General features: G+C 39.5%; 1 protein-coding gene across 1 annotated transcript in view; it reads left to right on the top strand.

Moving 5' to 3' along the window:
* The window catches only part of MBD5 (methyl-CpG binding domain protein 5), an 80,162-nt gene extending 70,314 nt beyond the window's left edge, over positions 1 to 9,848 (top strand). Inside the window, 2 exon segments of the mRNA XM_036025018.1 lie at positions 4,635 to 4,710; positions 7,632 to 9,848. Of these exon segments, the coding sequence (XP_035880911.1) occupies positions 4,635 to 4,710; positions 7,632 to 7,703 (148 nt within the window). The 3' untranslated portion in view covers positions 7,704 to 9,848.
* The last annotated feature ends 4,878 nt before the right edge of the window (positions 9,849 to 14,726 follow it).

Below are 14,726 nucleotides of genomic sequence, written 5' to 3'. Positions count from 1 at the left end.
AAGACTAAACATTTCAGGATGACAAAATGCTCCACAGAGGCCCAGTACAGCGAGAACTGAACAATCTCCACTGAACCAGGCAATCTGGAGGCCAGCGGTAACCTCGGTGAACGCAGTTCCCATTGGACTGGTCGGTAGAAAAGCAAAGTAGCCCTTGGTCTCTACCATTAATGTGAGAGGTTCCTGAAAAATAACAGTGGAAGAGTTTTTCAGATTACAAAGATTTGACTGTTTTTGTAGAGTAAGGGGGAAAGAAGAGAGGAAGAGTCTGAAAGGGGAAGATGGCATTTGGAACAAGATTGCGAAGAGGTTGGTTTTTGACCTGAGATGAAATCCTGTTGCTTTCACTTCATTTTTCTGTTCCCCCCGGGTATGTTGCTTAACCTCTCTGAGCCTAAATTATTCATCTCTAAAAGAGATGTATTTTTATCTACCTCTTAGGATTTTTGTAACATAGATAACGTAATTAGAGCCTTAGCACCATACTTGGAACATTACAAATATTTACTAAACAGTTATTTTTGTTATAAAGATACAGGTAAAACAAAATTATCTGATCTTTTTGCCAGTTGAAACATTCTACCACCATGTTAAATGTTTAAAGCTTTATGTACTCATTTTAATACTCAGTATCCTACAAATTGTACGATAAAAATATCTTTAAGTTTATGTGCTTATTATAGCCGAATCACAAAAGAAATATTAACATATTTATTGAAGACACTACTCAAGGGTCATCTTGTACTTAAAAGAAGCAATTGCTTTAAGAAAAAATTCCATAGCTTTTAGACATGTTATGGTTTCATTTAAGTGAGGATCAAATCTTCTGTCTTATTTGTACATATAAATTATTTGGTAACCTGATTTTTATGAAGCTGAAAAAGGATAAGTAATAAAATAAACCACACTTTTACTTTAAAACCAAGAAATGAAACTTAGTGTGTAAAGTTGCCTTATATTTGCATACTTTCTCTATGAGTTGAGTTTTGGAGTCTGAGGTTCTTCACACTTGTCTTACCTGAATTCATTCTGTTCTACATAAAGTTGCCTAAATTTTAAACTGACAGCGTAGAGCAATGTGCCATTTCTCACTTCCCTCTTACTTCTTCTACTGTTCACAGACATGTACTTGGCTTTTTTTGTGTGTGTGAAGTCAAGGATAATATGTAACAATATATGTAATGAAGATGAAATGTGACAATTATTTCCATTAATAACTAGAAATGTGATTATATGAACATCTATTGCTTAGTTAAATAGGCTTTAGAATGTCCGTTAGTAAAAATGTTTATTAAATGTCAGCAGGGTATAGGAAACAGTAGAAGAGACACCACAGGGAAGCCCTCTGGCAGGAGGACCGAATTTTGACCAATAGTTCATTTCTGGCACTCACGGAGTTTTTTCTCCCTTTTTCTTAAGTTCATGTTTCCCTGACCTGACAAGTGAGTATAAAAATTGGTCTGCAAATTTGACATTCAAGTAATTTCAAATCCCACACCTCTGTGTCTATTCTCTTTTGCAAAGTAGTCTTTTATTCCTCTATTAACTACTTAAGTTTGTCAAAGAAAAATAATATTGTACTAATTTAGTTTAAATTAATCAAAGATATTTACAAACATTTTAAATATCTTGTTGAAGAATGAGATCACAAACTCCTAAAACTCTATCTTTTCATTTGACAAGTAATGTTGAATTATTATGTAATTTAATGGTAATGTTATTGTAATGTTTAATAGTTAAATTTTTTTATGACTCCTTGTTTACTACTTTTGAAAACTAAATGGTATTAAATATCCATCTTCCTCATTACAAAACTAGAACCAATTCTCCTTCAAAAGTCATGAAGTATTGAATACAAACAGTTGTCACAATAATTTTTAGGATTGTTATATGGGTTTAATAAGATAATGTACATAAAGGTTTAACACAATTCTTGGCATTTAGAATATTTTCAATAAATAGCTATTTTTTTAAGGTAAAGGTGAGAGAAACAAGATTTTCTGATGTTTTTTTATGGAAACATTTTACCTTCTGTTTAGACATTCGGGGTTTTATGTAGTCAATTTTAAACCCATAAGATCTTATAATCAAATGCATAACAAATAAATATTTTAAAACTTCTGTTCATATTTTTCAATACAAAAGAAAAGAGTAGGATAAATCTACTCAACACATCACACAAGGAGTAATACCATTGAACAACTAGGCATGCATGACACTCTCAAGTCTGCCTCCAACAGCCCACAGAAACCTCGGCCAACTTGCCCCCGCCTGGCCTGGCCCTGGGGCCAGGTTCCTGCCCAGCCACCCAGCATCGTGCTTAGCAAACTCCTCATTGGGAAAACAAGGTAGACTGACTCCCCAAAATAACCAAGGCCTCTTAAAACCCAGAATGGGTAGGTAATAAAAGACAGTGTATAAATAGGTTGTATCAACTTGGACAGTGCTCAAAAACAGTGATAAGGGCAGGGGAAGATAAGTTGCAGAATAGTGTGTATATCAGGACAACTTTTCTGTATGTGTGTATATATATATATATTTATTGAATTTATTGGGGTGACATTGACTAATAAAAGTACATAGGTTTCAGGTGTACAATTCTATAATATATCGTCTGTATATTATATTGTATATTCACCATCCCAAGTCAAGCCTCCTTCCATCGCCATTTATCCGCCCCCAATACCCTCTCCTGCCTCCTCCCACCCCCTCTTTCCTTCTAGTAATCACCATGCTGTTGTCTATATCCATGAGTTTGCAGTGGGTTTTTCTTGGGGGGGTGGTGGTAATCCCTTCACCTTTTTCACCCAGTCCTGCAACCCCTCCCCTCTGACAGCTGTCTGTCAGTTCTCTGTATTAATAAGTCTGTTTCTATTTTGTTTTCTAGTTTATTTTGTTCATTAGATTCCAAAAACCAACACAATAATACTAGGTATTGTTCATGGGATACATTATATAAAATGTGAAAACATTCTGGAAGGATATACAACACAGTTGCCTTTGGGGAGGAGGGTGGGAGAGAATGGGACCAGAAATTGATGACAAATGGGAACTTTAGCTTTAATTTTTCAAATAAAAAAGACTTAAAGAGGGAGAAAATGCAGACAACTTAATTGAACAACAATAAAATAATTTTAAAAAAGACTTAAAATATGTAATTTATTAACAGGTTTGTTCTTGGAAATGGGTTTGTTAGGAGTAATTTATTTTATGCACCTTTCTGCATTGTTTACATTTCTAAAAATAAATGGGGAGAATATGAAAGCTAGAGGCTTACAGGTCAGCAAAAGGCAAGTGGGAAGGTTTGGGTGCTATATTACCTTTAAAATATAGTTAAAACTGAGACATTAATCTTTCCTTTCAGTTAAACTGACAAGTGTATATTATATGTTTTCCAAAATATAGAGCTGTTGTGCTACCTTCGGACACATATTTTTATTTAGTAAATATAGGCATCCATGATGTGCCTAGCCATATACTACCCAGGGATGGAAGACTCCAAGTTCCCAAGGTGTACACAGAAACTGAATGTGTGACTTGCCCAGCACTGGTATATGAGGGTAAAACCTGGTGAGGACTATGGTAAACCAGATGGCCTCATCTAAAGGCATTTCTCTAAAGTTCACATGCGTATTTAAACACGTTTTGACCAAATTACATGGGACTGTGAGACAGATTCTCCCACAATTTTAAATCCAATCTCCACATAGATGCTGAAGTACAATTACAAAAAGTTTTACCTTTGCAGCTTTTCTAGTCATTGTCAGGACAAGGTAAATGAAATGAATGACCTTATTCAGAATAATTGGGTGATTATTTATATGTGTAAAGAAGGGGAAATAGGTTAACAGAATGGACAAAGGGCACATACCTACAGAACTGGATAGTATGGGTTTGCCTGATTTTAGTTCAACAGCTTTCTAGATGTGTTTCAATACAGGCAGATGTACTGCGTGTGTTAATACAAACATGCATAACAGAAGCCGAGTGGGGAGAAATGGTCGTACAAGTGGCAGACGCTCTGAGACCTTCATTCTTTATCTGTTCAAATGGTTAGGCTATTTTGGTTTTGGGGAAAATGTGGGGGGCCCAGGCATGGAAGGAGCCTCGGGTGTGGTAAGTTAACCGTTTCCCATCTGGATATCAGCCTTCGTTAGCTCGACTCCAGAAGCCAGGAGCTCCAGAGAGGGCAGAGGGAGCACCCTAGTGGCCAGAGCCTGCAATTCAGCCCCTCCGCCCTTCCTCTTGGCCACATCGCCTGGCTGCCTGCAAAGAAACAGGCCAGGACAAGAAGCAATGCAGGGCAGGCTGGAATCTGGGAAGACAAGCTGCATCTATGGGAAAGGAGACCCGTGGCCCAAATTTCTTGCAAAATTATCAGGAGGAAGCATGTGGAAGGGGGAAGAATCCATTTCCCCAGTCATGCATCCATTTTTGCCCCATAATTCTGCTACTTTATCATCAGTATTCAGTGGTGAGAATTCCAGAGTGCTTTGTCATCTGAATTTTCCAAATGCAAATATAAGTTGATTTTCTCTGGTGAAATTGGTACTTCTGTTTTCTGATTAGGAAATTAAATTGCACTTTTGTTTCTTTAATCTATTAATCTGATGTGTTATTTTCATTAATTCTAGAAGTGGAAAGCTAAATAACCATTTAGAAGCTGCTATTCATGAGGCCATGAGTGAACTGGACAAAATGTCTGGGACTGTAAGTTAATTTATTTTTCCATTATATTGTGTTTCTTTGAAAATAAATTGTATTACACTTTTTTGCTGAAGCCTCTAAGTTTTGTCAAGCAACTCACGTAGCAATGCTAAATTACTAGGCTCAAAAAAAAACTGATATTGAAAACATTCAAAGTAATTAAAAAAAAATAACCTAGCACTATTAACTGTGTGTTTTTCTGATATAAGTAACTTTTGGGGGGGGGGTTCCTACATAGCATTCTTTTAAAATGTGAGCAGGAAAGTATTGAAGTTCAAACCGCAGCTTTCAGCATTGGATTCTGAGTAGCAGTGACCACTCATCAGTGTTGGCTAAATGTTCAGTAGCGCAAATTTCACTCTGTCCCTAGAATGAAAAGTGAAATTGAACAACAGGGCCAAGATCAAGAGTATGTAGACCTCTCATTTCCCTTCTGCTGTTACCTAAAAAAAAATATTCAGCATGAAATTCTGTTACTAAATTAACTAACACTATAACCTCTTGCTTTAAAGAAGTAGTGTCTACTTTTTCTTTATTAAACAGTACATGTACTAGTGTTGAATGTGAGCAATGTGATCATTATCCTCCAATCCCCTAATGTAAACCCTTAAAATATAATTTGGGGAATCTCTCTAAAAATGTGAATTATCTAAAGCTACTCAGCTATGAAAGGTCATTTCTTTTACTTTTACTTGACGCTTTGTGTTAACAAGGTTATCTGAAACCCATCCAGTGGCTGTTGCATGACAGATACACAGTATAGATTCACAGAGTGTCTGGATTTTTATGGGCTTTAAAGACTCTGTAATCCAACCCATCCTTTCACAGATGGGTCAAGTGAGGCCCTGAGATGTTAAATTTCCTGATAGAATTACAGGGAAAGTCTAGAACAGGGATTATACATTCAACCTTCTAGGACCAAACAATGTCAATAGGTCAGGTGTGTTAGGTATGAGAAAAACAGCAATGTGAGTGGACTGAGAAATGCCCACCAGATGCACTGGTCAGAGCAGGCTGCCTACCACCCATCAGTCTCAGTCTCAGAGACTCAACACAGTAAAAGTTCATGCAGGTCTGATTCTAGCTGGTGAAGGTCTTGCTCCACACAGTTACTCAGCAGCTCAAGTTCGTTCTGTATCTAGTGTCCACCATTCCTTAGAGCCTCAGAGTGCCCCATTATGTGCTTTGCATCCAGCCCAGCCGCTGAGAGAAGAGTGTACACAGAGGTAGTCACCAGGATAGGTTTTATGGGTGAGGCCTGGATGCCCATGACTTCTGCTGACTTTCCTAGCCTGACTGAAGCACGTGGCCCTCTTAACATTATATCATATGCCTGCTCAGGAAGAAGAGAAAATGGGTTTGACGAGCATCTCACTAGTGTCTGCTCACGGCATTGGGCCTTCATGGCCAGCAGGCGGTTGGAGCGATAGGGACTGCGGCAACCCTGGGGGTGTGCTGTGTCCAGAGGAGAGCCTTTTCCAAGCTCTGGCAGATCTGCACCATATGGGAAATTGCACCAGTGTTGCAAGATTTTCCTATTTTTTGTGAGATGCCAGAAATCTAGAAATAAAATTTCCCTCCCTCCCTCTCTCTTTTTTTAAGTGTTGACAACTGTTTTTAAAATATTAAAACATCATGTGGCTGCTAAACAAAATACTTTTTCAGGCCACATTTGGCCCAGGGGTTACTAATTTACATTCTTAAGTAAAGGCTTTTTTCCTGGGTTATAAAACAGTTTCAGTTATAGCTCCTTATCAGAAACTAATGATTTTTAAAATGTGTATGAAGGGGATAGGAAAATGAGTCAGTTTGAAAAACTCATAAATGTTATTTTAAAAATTTAAATATTATTTTTGAAAAAGTTTTCTGCATTTGACCCTGAAGAGCATTGGCCTTTGCTGTTATATAGATACTGTTTTTAAAACATACAATAGAGCCAGCTTGTAGTGGATCTCAAGAGCTGATTGTTCATATCTCTTCCTAACTCTAAATTCTGTGGCATCACATTGGTAGCTTGAAATTCACCACGGTAGGAGTATTTACACCCTGGAAACTGGCTCATGCTACAATGAACTTTTGTCCCTCCACAGGGAGCTGGTCATTAAGCATTTGCTATGCTGCTGCCTTGGGTCCATCCTGCCTTTCGTGGGTCTTGACTTTGCCCTCTCTTATTAGTAGTTACCATACCACACAGGGCACCCAATCACTCTTCTAGCACCTGCCCTCTGTCCCTCAGCACCATACCTGCTGTCTCATACATTTTCTGTGAATGCTTCCCCTCTGCTCAGTCTGATATACAGCCCTGAATCCTGCTAGTTTCTGTGTTAGTTGATAAAGATGAGTTGTATTAATTGCTCTTCCCAGACTACACAGGCTTCCATTTGCCAACAGATGGTGGTGGTGTTCTACTTTCCATCCTGACTCTTCTCACACATAAACTGCCTTGGGCCAAGGTTCTTACTATCATTGACCCTTCTTAGTAGCTGTAAAATAAGTAGTATGATCGAGTGAAGAAAAAACATTATTGGTGTGTGTTTACCCACTTTCCAGATTCTAGTGAACTCGATGATCGGGAGCTCTCTGACAGGAAAGGTCTCGTTTTCATCTTTAATGGACAGTGGCAGGAGCAACTACCCATCACATTTTCCACACATGAATTTTTCCAATTCCTCCTGTACATTCCATTGTTTGGGGGGCCCACAGAATGTGCTCTGCTTAGAAGTTTCCAGGACCCTTCTGTTCTGTAGTGACTGTGGGCACGCGGAGATCTAGGGTCTTGGTCAACATTTTGAATGCCCCACGATAGCAGTGATTGGAAAATGAAAGCCTGAGTTTATTTCTCTACTCTGTTTCTTTATCAGAAATCCTACGATCTTTCCATTTTCAACCTCTGTTGTTGTTTTGTCCCGCCTCTGTATTTCCAGGTTCACCAAATCCCCCAGGGAGACAGACAAATGAGACCCCCCAAACCCAAGAGGAGGAAGATCTCCAGATAACAGGGACTGCTCCGCCACGCACAGTGTTTATTCGAGGGATGTGCACAGACATATCTATAGATAGGTATTGATCCAGCCACTGTTGTGTTGATGTTTATACTCTGGCAGAGAGCTACCGCCGCCACAGGGTGCTAAAGGAAACATGATACAGTATTTTTTTGGTCAGGAAAGGTAATGAATGCCGGAAAAAACAATCAAAATCCCTGAATAATGAGAGTGATAAGTGGTCAAGAGATTACTAAGAAACTCTTTTTTCTATAATACGGAAATTGTGATTATAAGAAATAGTCCAAATGTTTCTGAAGAATTTTCAATGTTGTATATAGAAAATACAGAATTTCATGGCGATATCAGAAATGTAAATATTGTACAATATTGTCATGTACAAGCGTACTTAATGCACACTTTATCTTTTATTGTACAAAGAAATAGTGTACAAAATTCTTTGGTTTCTATGGAGTACACCTACCAGAGACTACCAGTGTAAAGTGATAAATAAAAATACAACCTAAATGCTTTTCTATGATAATGTAAAAGATGCTGTTTTTGTATTTAACAGCAGAGAAGAGGCATGATGCTGTATTCCCTGAATTATGACATGCACTGCACACCACCGAGTGTCCACTTCTATTGTCTGTTTGCAATGAACCTGGCCTGGAAGCTCTGGACTGGACTTTGGGTGTCCAGGAGATTGAAACCTTGCAGATTTCTAAAGGGATGAGGGCTCACAGGTCTAAATTAAGAATTCAGAAACTGCAACCATTTGTTGCATATTTTTTTTACCTAAGTTTTAAAGTAGAATAGGTTTTATAAAGAAATCTTAGGAGGACTATTTTACTCAGTCATTTCTGTAGGCAACATTCAGTAGCCACCTGTGGAACTACATAGTTGATGCTGCACCGCCACCGAGGCTCCGAGTTCAGTTTTTTTGCAGACAGTGCCTGGCAAGGTGAAACTTTCTGTTCCAAGACACGGAGGCTAAAGCCCCACTTTGAAATCACTATCAGAAGCAAGGTTGATTATAATTCAGTTTTTCTTTAATAGCGAAAAGAAATATGAATCATCAAAGCAAATTTCATATATCCATTCATCAATATTACTTAAACCAGAAGTTAAGGTGGCTTACAAAATTATTAGCAATGGTAATTTTTTATCAGTATTATGTAACATATCAGATTTATTTTATTTAAAGAATTATTTATACCATTAACAGATTCTTATATATATATATTAATGTGGCTAAATGTGCAGGTTAAATCTATTAACCAAATTATTTATATTATATTAAGTAAGAAAAAAATTGAAACAAATGTAGAAAGAAAATACTACATTACAAGTATACAAACCTAAAACTGTGAGCCATTGTAAAGTACAAGGTTATTAATAAGAAATGTAGCACAACATAATTTTCCGTCTTTCTTTTTTTCACAATTTTTGTAGTGGTGATATAACCTTATCTCCCAGGCAGTTGAGCAAATTTTCAGGCCTCCAGCCTGACTTCTGTTGATGAGTTGTCAAAAGAAGTCCATTATTCCTTTATTCTTATTACTACCAGCCTCCACCCCCAAATCCTTATACTCCTAGGGAGCACTGCCTTGTCCCCCTAGCCTGGGGCTCACTCAACAGCCTAAAAGATCCAGCTGCCGGGAGGCCCCGCCTAGCTGACCCTGGCCCCCAAATGCCCACCACCTCCCGCACTCCTCCTCTCATCCCACCCCAAACTCCTCAGTCCTGTGATGTGGAAGAGTTCTAGTAACTCAGGAAAAAGGAGACCGAAGTCATTCCTCCGATTAGTTTCTTGGGGCCGCAACACAGAGTACTGCACCTGAGCTCACTGTTAATGTCAACAGTTCTTAATTCTTCCCCCAGGTCTCCTGTGTCTCTGTGCCCTTCCCACTCCCACCCTCGGCCCTACCCCAAAGCCTGCTGGCATGCAGCAGGCCACCATGGCCTAGTGGCCCTCAGGCAGGCACCCTTCCTTCGGGGGGTAGGTTGGTTTTGTCCTTCATACAGTGGTGGGATGGCCTGCCCAGTCCTTCATGTAGGTACCTCCAGTAATCTTGTGTGTGGTTTAGTTGGCATATTTTTGTTATAAGTCAATGTGTTTGGTATGTTAAAACCATTAATGTTGTCCATTTTTCTGCACCAATCTGCTTTTCTACTGTTTCGTTTACACGGTTGTTTTTATTCAGAGAGGTGCCCGTGTCTGTGCATTGGGGGTGGGGGTGTTGATATGCAGAGGTTTTCATAGCCTTTGCTTTTTTGTCTTCAGACTAAGTTTGTGTCGACCAAGCCTTCTTTTTTTGATATTCTAAACTAACTAGGTCGGTGCCCACCCCCCCCCCCCCGTGTGTACTTTACATCAGCAGACCATGTAAAGTATGTCTGCACCCATGATTTCACTGGCTGCTCATGGCTTCTATGTGGGTACTAGGTGTTGTTTCAGTCTACACGGTTTTCCCCCCTACTCTTTTACAGTTCTATGGTTTCGTGTAAGCAGTCATTGTAAATATTGTTAGCATTACAGGTCATGCAGTGCTGTAACATTTTTTTTAAATGTTGCACCTACTTTACAATTAAAAAATTGGTCACCATACTTGAATTTTGCCCTTAGAGCCATTTCTTTCTCTTTGTACTGAAGCCAATTAATTTTTTTAAACGAAGGCTAGCCCTTCTACATTAATACGTTTTTTTATTCCCTAAAATAAACTTTTCCCCCCCAAAATATCTGAGAATGGCAACAGAATGAAGAATTTTTGTTCCTTTAAAGAGCAGAATAGTTTCCCTTGGAAAAGGAAATCCAGTTTTCTTCTGTTCCTTTAACAATCTTAGGAAGCACAAGGAGGATAGCCTATACCTTTAAGTCGTTTTCAAAGATTATTTCAAATGAGTGAATATTAACAGAGCACCTCTCATTTGATTTGTCTTATTTGTGGCATTAAAGCAATCAGGGTTTTTATTTATGTGAAGGAACATTTTTAGTGTGTACTTTTCAGTTCTACTGTGAATATAAATGCTGTAAGAATAACCATCCCTTGTGATAGCCACTTTTAGTCTTTTATTTAGACCCTGAGTTATTTGCTATGTCTGTTTTTTTTTTAATTAAACCTAACCTTCTTTTTTTGAACATAACACAGTAGAATTGTGGGAGGAGTGGAGGGCAGTTCTTTTGCTTTCTGTAAGTTTTACGAAGATTCTCCAATGCTTGTCTGCTGAGATTCATTCCTCATTCCACACCAGGATAACGCACGGTGGTTAGCTCTGGTGATCTGCCACTCTGTCTGCAATGCTCCCTTGGAAGTTACACGCAGTTTCAAGTTGAGATTTTAAAATCTAAGACGCTTAAGATGCTGGTGACATCATTCTTTCTAAAAGGAAAGCCAAGGATTCTAGACCTCACCGAAAATGTGATATCTTGTTTACTTTGCCCATTCATGCCCAAATGGAGTAATGCAAGACTCAGGACTGATCACTGTAGTGTATAAAGTGAGTTATGTGTTACTTAATCCACTGGGGGCTACGAACAACTAATATCAACCAGTCAGAACTGTAATAGAGAACTGTAATACTGAATTAGTTTATCTTTTTCTTTCATCCACTCTATCACATTTGCATTAGCCAAAGAGATAAGAACATTAGTAATTCATATGTGTAAAAAAACCCGAAGTGATTATTAAATCAGTGAGCCAAAAAGCAATAAACAAGCATGGGATAGCCTGCTAACAGTGGGGAGTCTGATACAGAAAAAAATATACAAAAAAGGATTTTCTTAAATATAAAAGATTAATTTGTATCTACTGTAAATGTGTATTATCAGCCTTATCTGCTTTTATACACACTGTGTGTGTGCCTCAGTGACCTTTTATAAACCGGAGAAAATGGTTGATTTACTAATTTGCTATGTAAATACAAAGTTGTCTATAAATTGGAAAATTTGATGCCAGATGGCTTCACAATATACAAATGTGTTTTGTAACATCATGCCTTTATGGATTAAGTATAAATACACTGGACTGTCTGTGTAGAAGAGTAGCAGTTTACATTTCACCTGCATTTCAAGTGAATATCTTCGTCCAAATGGTTATAATCTTAGAAAAAGAAAATGATGTGAACATTTTCAATGTGGAAAACAAATATGATTTTGAATTCACCAAAATTCCTTTTATACTCAAGAGTCTTTTCAATTCCATGCTAAATGCCTTATTGTGAGATTTCCATAGGAAATTCATGAATCCGCGTCTGGGCTCTACCTAGGAAACCTCTCCACACCAAATTATTCTGTGTTAAACACAGGCTGTGCATCTTAATTTCTAAACCATAGGCAGGGAGATAACCACAGCCACCTTATTGCTTTTAACTTATTCTTTTCTGCTTTATTCTTTTCTGCATCTGGGAAAGCACCACACAGACAAACAGGGCCTAGTTCTTATGTCCTGAGATTGTCTTCTCCTCTCAGGGCCCATTGGCCTTGGCTCTGCAAACGCTCTGGGTGAGATCACTCCATGTTGTGGGGGCCGTCCTGTGCATTGTAGGATGTTTGGCAGCTTCCCTGGACTTCCAGATGCTAGTAGCATCCCTTCCAAATAGTGACAATCAAAAATGAGTCTACACGTTGCCAGATGTCTCCTGGAGTGGGAGTCGGGGCTGGGCGTGGGAGACAAAGTGAACTTTGAAAGCCACTGCCTGAACGGAATCAGTTAGGGAGCATATGTCTGTGTAAAATACAGGCATGTTTTGCGTCCTGTAATCAACAGGAAACTGATTCCTAGACCACAATCCAAAACAAAATCCATGCCAAGTGAGTGCTTGTCTGTCCATGGTTAAGGAAGTGAATGCATTAGCTTTGGTTTCATTTTGAACACATTTGACACTTTGATCATAAGACCCTGGACAACCATGTTTTGAGAACTCCCAGGTAAGGCTTAGGAGAGTAACCTAAATACCATGGTTCTGAGTTTTCGGGAAGACTGATAGCCCACTTTGGGTAATGAAAGGAGGAGCTAATGACAGGGTAGCTGCCTCCCTTGGTCAAGATGAGGAACTAAATTAGGGGACTATGTTATATACATATTTTAACGGCTCTCTACAGCAGTCTCGTTCAGTAATGGGTAGTTATTTTGTGATCCTCTTATTTGTAAGTTTTTATAGAAGCAGTTCAATAGATCTTATAGATACCATAGGTAAATTTATTCATTCAATAAATATTGATGGACTTCTACTCTATGTCACATCCTGTGTGTAGCAATGGGGATACAACAGTGAATAAGACAGACCCCATTCTCTACCCTCATGAAGCTGCCCAAGGAGATGGCTGATGACACGTGTAAGTGCAATAAAAGGTGATAGGGCCAGGATGGGGAGCCCATCGATAGCCCCTGGCCTAATTTAATGGGGATGGGCTTCCGTGAGGATCCAGGAAGATGAATAGGATTAGTCAGGCAAAGGAGAAATGTGTGGCCTAGAGGGGGGTAAGAGAGAGTGAGTCGGGGGCAGAGAGGACAAATGTGTAAGGCTGGGAAGTGGCGGAAGTACGAGTGAAGAATAGAAAGCAAGAAGTTATGAAGAGAAAGGGAGTGAAGGGCAAAGTGGGGGTCTGGGCAAGTCTTGTCACAACTTTGCACTTGAGCATCACCGTAATGGGGGGCTCTTGTAGGGTTTTCAGGAGGGGGTGATATGGTCAGGCTTGTGTTTTAAAAATATTATTCTGACTGCAGTGTGAAGAGGAAGCATTCGAACAGGGACAGCACTGAAGAACATATCCATCATGTCAGGTGCAGCATTTTTAAAATGCATGTACTTCCTCAGAAACTAAAATAACATATGGGGCCACTCTAATTCTTCTTATTGCATTTGTTAAGCAAGTTCCAGCCCAGTCTTGACAGATGTGTGTAAATATACATGTTTAAGTTCACTTCAGTGGTCATGAAGAAATGCTTCACTTATGATTTTTGCTAGCAATATTTATTCCCTATTTCTTTCACACAAATGAGTATGCTGTTGGCAGAGCAATAGTGTTCCTACTTTGATGATCAGAGGCTGGGAAAGTTTAACCTCTCAAAACCTCTGGTTAAACTGTTAGAAAGCAAGTCCCACCAACCAGAGTACACAGGTAAGTGTGGGTCAGGTGTAGAACTTTGGCATGATCAGTGCACCCTGCACACAGCCACGGGGAAACAGGAAGCTGGAGAGGAGGGCCCAAGGTGCCGGAGGTGCCAGGTGAGCACCAAGGTGATGAAAGCACAGGAAAGCGGGACCGCAGGGAGTCCAAGCCCAGAATGAGGCCATCTGGCTGCATGGACCTCTGCCCCGAAGCTGGGGAGACCACAGTGGCCTTTCATCTTCCACTCCAGCCCATGATTATGTTCATGCCCTTCAAAGTATCCCCCACCACAATTAGTCACCTCCTACATTCAATGAACATTGAACTTGAGGGGTTTTAAAGCTAATTATTGTTTTGTTTTGGTGGGTTTTTTTTAAGGCCGAGGCAATGCAATAACAGGCATTCATTTCTGTGAGGCAGAGGCCACAAATGGGTCTTCCCTCCAGCACAGGGTCCTGTATACAGGACATGGGCCCTGGAAGGGAGACCACCCATCACGGCATTACAAATTGGACCCTGGAGAGGGACTGTCCACATTCAAATCCAGGCTGTGCCACTATCTAGTTGACTTGGGGCAAGTTATTTAACCTATCTATGTTTAGCTTCACCTACAAAAGGGGATAATAATAGCACTTTCTTTGTGGGGCTGATTAAAGTTGAAGGAGGTAATGCAAGTAAAGTAGGCATCTGGATGTTTACCATTAACCTAAAGGAGAAAATGTTTTAGATTAGAAAAGGGAACTTCCTGCCAGTGACCAGTGTCAGCCATAAGGAGGAGCTGTGTCTAGAGTTGCCATGTCTCCCAAGGAAGTCTTTAAAGGCAGGTGGATGGTTTGCTTGTCCAGGGCAGTTCTGACAAAGCAGACTGCCCCATGGAAACCTTTTCTGGTTCTCCGAGCCCAGCCCACAGTTTCTGGATCAAC

The sequence above is a fragment of the Phyllostomus discolor genome, chromosome 4, assembly GCF_004126475.2.
Source record: "Phyllostomus discolor isolate MPI-MPIP mPhyDis1 chromosome 4, mPhyDis1.pri.v3, whole genome shotgun sequence".
Classification (NCBI taxonomy): domain Eukaryota; kingdom Metazoa; phylum Chordata; class Mammalia; order Chiroptera; family Phyllostomidae; genus Phyllostomus; species Phyllostomus discolor.
The sequence above is the reverse complement of the archived record's forward strand: the minus strand, read 5'-3'. Positions and strand labels throughout refer to the sequence as shown.